At 41.4% G+C, this 2,165-nt stretch overlaps 1 protein-coding gene across 1 annotated transcript; it reads right to left on the reverse strand.

The window, feature by feature from the left end:
* Nucleotides 1-760: 760 nt before the first annotated feature.
* Nucleotides 761-1,594, reverse strand: LOC108355303 (uncharacterized; the record flags this gene model as incomplete). The annotated part of the gene is made up of 1 exon (XM_017606467.1): nucleotides 761-1,594. A coding segment is annotated over exon 1 (834 nt), but the record flags the coding sequence as incomplete, so codon positions are not given.
* Nucleotides 1,595-2,165: the final 571 nt, after the last annotated feature.

Genomic DNA, 2,165 nt, shown 5'->3' on the forward strand with positions numbered 1-2,165 from the left:
CTCGAAAGCCGACAGAAATACAGCCATTTTGAATCCCGCCGAAATTTTGTTGATTAAAATTTCCGTTACAAAACAATCAAGTCACGAACTGTTGTGGCGAGCGGAGAGAAGTAATAAAAGTTTGTTTTTTTCCGTATGGTTTCCAACTAAAAATAAAATGTGTTTTATTTCGGGTTCTACTGAACTAAACGAAACACTTCTTGTGTAGTAGAAAAACTATTGTATTCGTGGTTCTTTGTCCAAATATATATATGTACTATATTTTTTGTTACGGTTGAACATACAAGATAACTTAAGCACAATGACTTGATTAAATTGAATATGATCAGCACTCCGATGTTGGCGATGGTCGCTTATCGAATGAATATTTCGGTACACGGCAAAACAGCCCAAAGCTGTGTAAATTAAACGAACGGCACTGAAGTATTGGAAGGCAACCGTTAGTGCACAAATCATACGATGATTTCTCATGTACAGTGGGCGCGGTGTTAAATCGTACACAGGTTTAATGCCAACTTGTTGAAGTTTGTACATGCCGCCCCCAATGCTGAATCCAGCATGATGTATGAAAATGTAGGTGCAGTAATGCCAGCAACGAAATCTGAAAGAAGAGAAGTACGAAAAGAGTGTGCAAAGAGAGATTGTTGTATTAAGGGGAGTTGACTGAATTATTTTCATTGTTTGAAATCGGCAATCGGCAAATCTTAGAAATTGAGCGTTTGTACAAGCCATTTTTAGTACGTATAGTAACAACACGTACTAGCTTATCTGATCCAGGATGCAGTTCTACAACACGTCCCAACATCCATTGATTTGGTGGTAATCGCTCATCCTTTACTAGCAGAAGTTCGTTAACGGAGAGGTTTGGCTCTTCGTGTTTCCACTTAAGTCGTGCTTGGAGGTGCGAAAGACAGTCCGTCTTCCATTTGGACCAAAAAAGCTGCACTAAACGTTGTAATTTAATATATTGAGCTGAGATGGGTTTACTCTCGATTAAGAAATATCCGGGTGTTAGAACGAAAAGATCGTCGGGATCTGAGGTGAGAGGGCACAGCGGCCTTGAATTGAGGCAGGCTTCTATACGAACTAAGACCGTAGATAGCTGCTCATATGTTAGCTTAGTACCTCCTACGATACGCTTTAGGTGATACTTTATCGATTTGACATTGGCTTCCCATAGTCCACCAAAATTGGGCGAATGTGGCGGATTAAAATGCCAATTGATGCTTTGCTCAGCTAGTTTTGGAACGATTTCACGCTCTACATCTTCCTTGCACCGTTGATGGTTCGTAGTTAAAATTGCGTTAGCTCCCATAAAATTAGTTCCACAGGCGCTGTATAAATCATTACAAAGTCTACGACGGCCGATAAAACGCTGTAGAGCCCACAAAAAATGTTCGGTTGTCATTCCAGTGACCGCTTCCAAATGGATTGCCTTGGTTTCTAGGCAGATAAATATTGTAATATAGCTTTTGTAAATAGTATGCCCACGGTATCTGGAAGCCTTAAGTTCAATGGCTCCAGTGTAGTCCACACCCGTTGCGAGGAATGGTCGGCGTGGAGGATTTATACGCTGAGTGGGTAAATCACCCATCAGNTGTTTCCGTTTCGCTAATAATGCATTTCTTCCAGGTATTCTTGAGATTTTTCAACCATACAGGTCCACTCCACCATAACTCCATATTTTTTAGTTGTTTCGGAGTAAGACCACGGGTTGCGCAATCTGCGGGGTTATCATTAGTACGCACATGATTCCATTGGTTTGGTGTACTCGTAGACAAAATTATGCTAATGCGATTTTTGAACATAAGTTTTCCACTTGTTAATATCACCCTGGATCCAGTAGAGCACTATCATAGCGTCTGTCCAATAAAAAATAGGAACCTTATTATGTATTCCGTTCAGGTTTTTCTGCACCCAACTAGCAAGTGTCGTAGCTAGGACCGCCCCACAGAGTTCCACCCGTGGAATGGTAATCGAACATGTTGGGGTAACTTTGGTTTTGGCCGCAACCAGATAGGTTTGAATGTCATCGTTGTGTAATCGAACACGAAGATACACCGAAGTGGTGTACGCTGACGAGGAACCATCACAGAACGCATGTAGTTCCATTGATTGGACGTGTTGAGATGAAAAGCAAACCCAGCGTGGGATAGATATTGTAT

This window comes from Rhagoletis zephyria, unplaced genomic scaffold (genome assembly GCF_001687245.7).
Source record: "Rhagoletis zephyria isolate East Lansing unplaced genomic scaffold, Rhagoletis_zephyria_1.1 Rzeph_scaffold_44253, whole genome shotgun sequence".
Lineage (NCBI taxonomy): Eukaryota > Metazoa > Arthropoda > Insecta > Diptera > Tephritidae > Rhagoletis > Rhagoletis zephyria.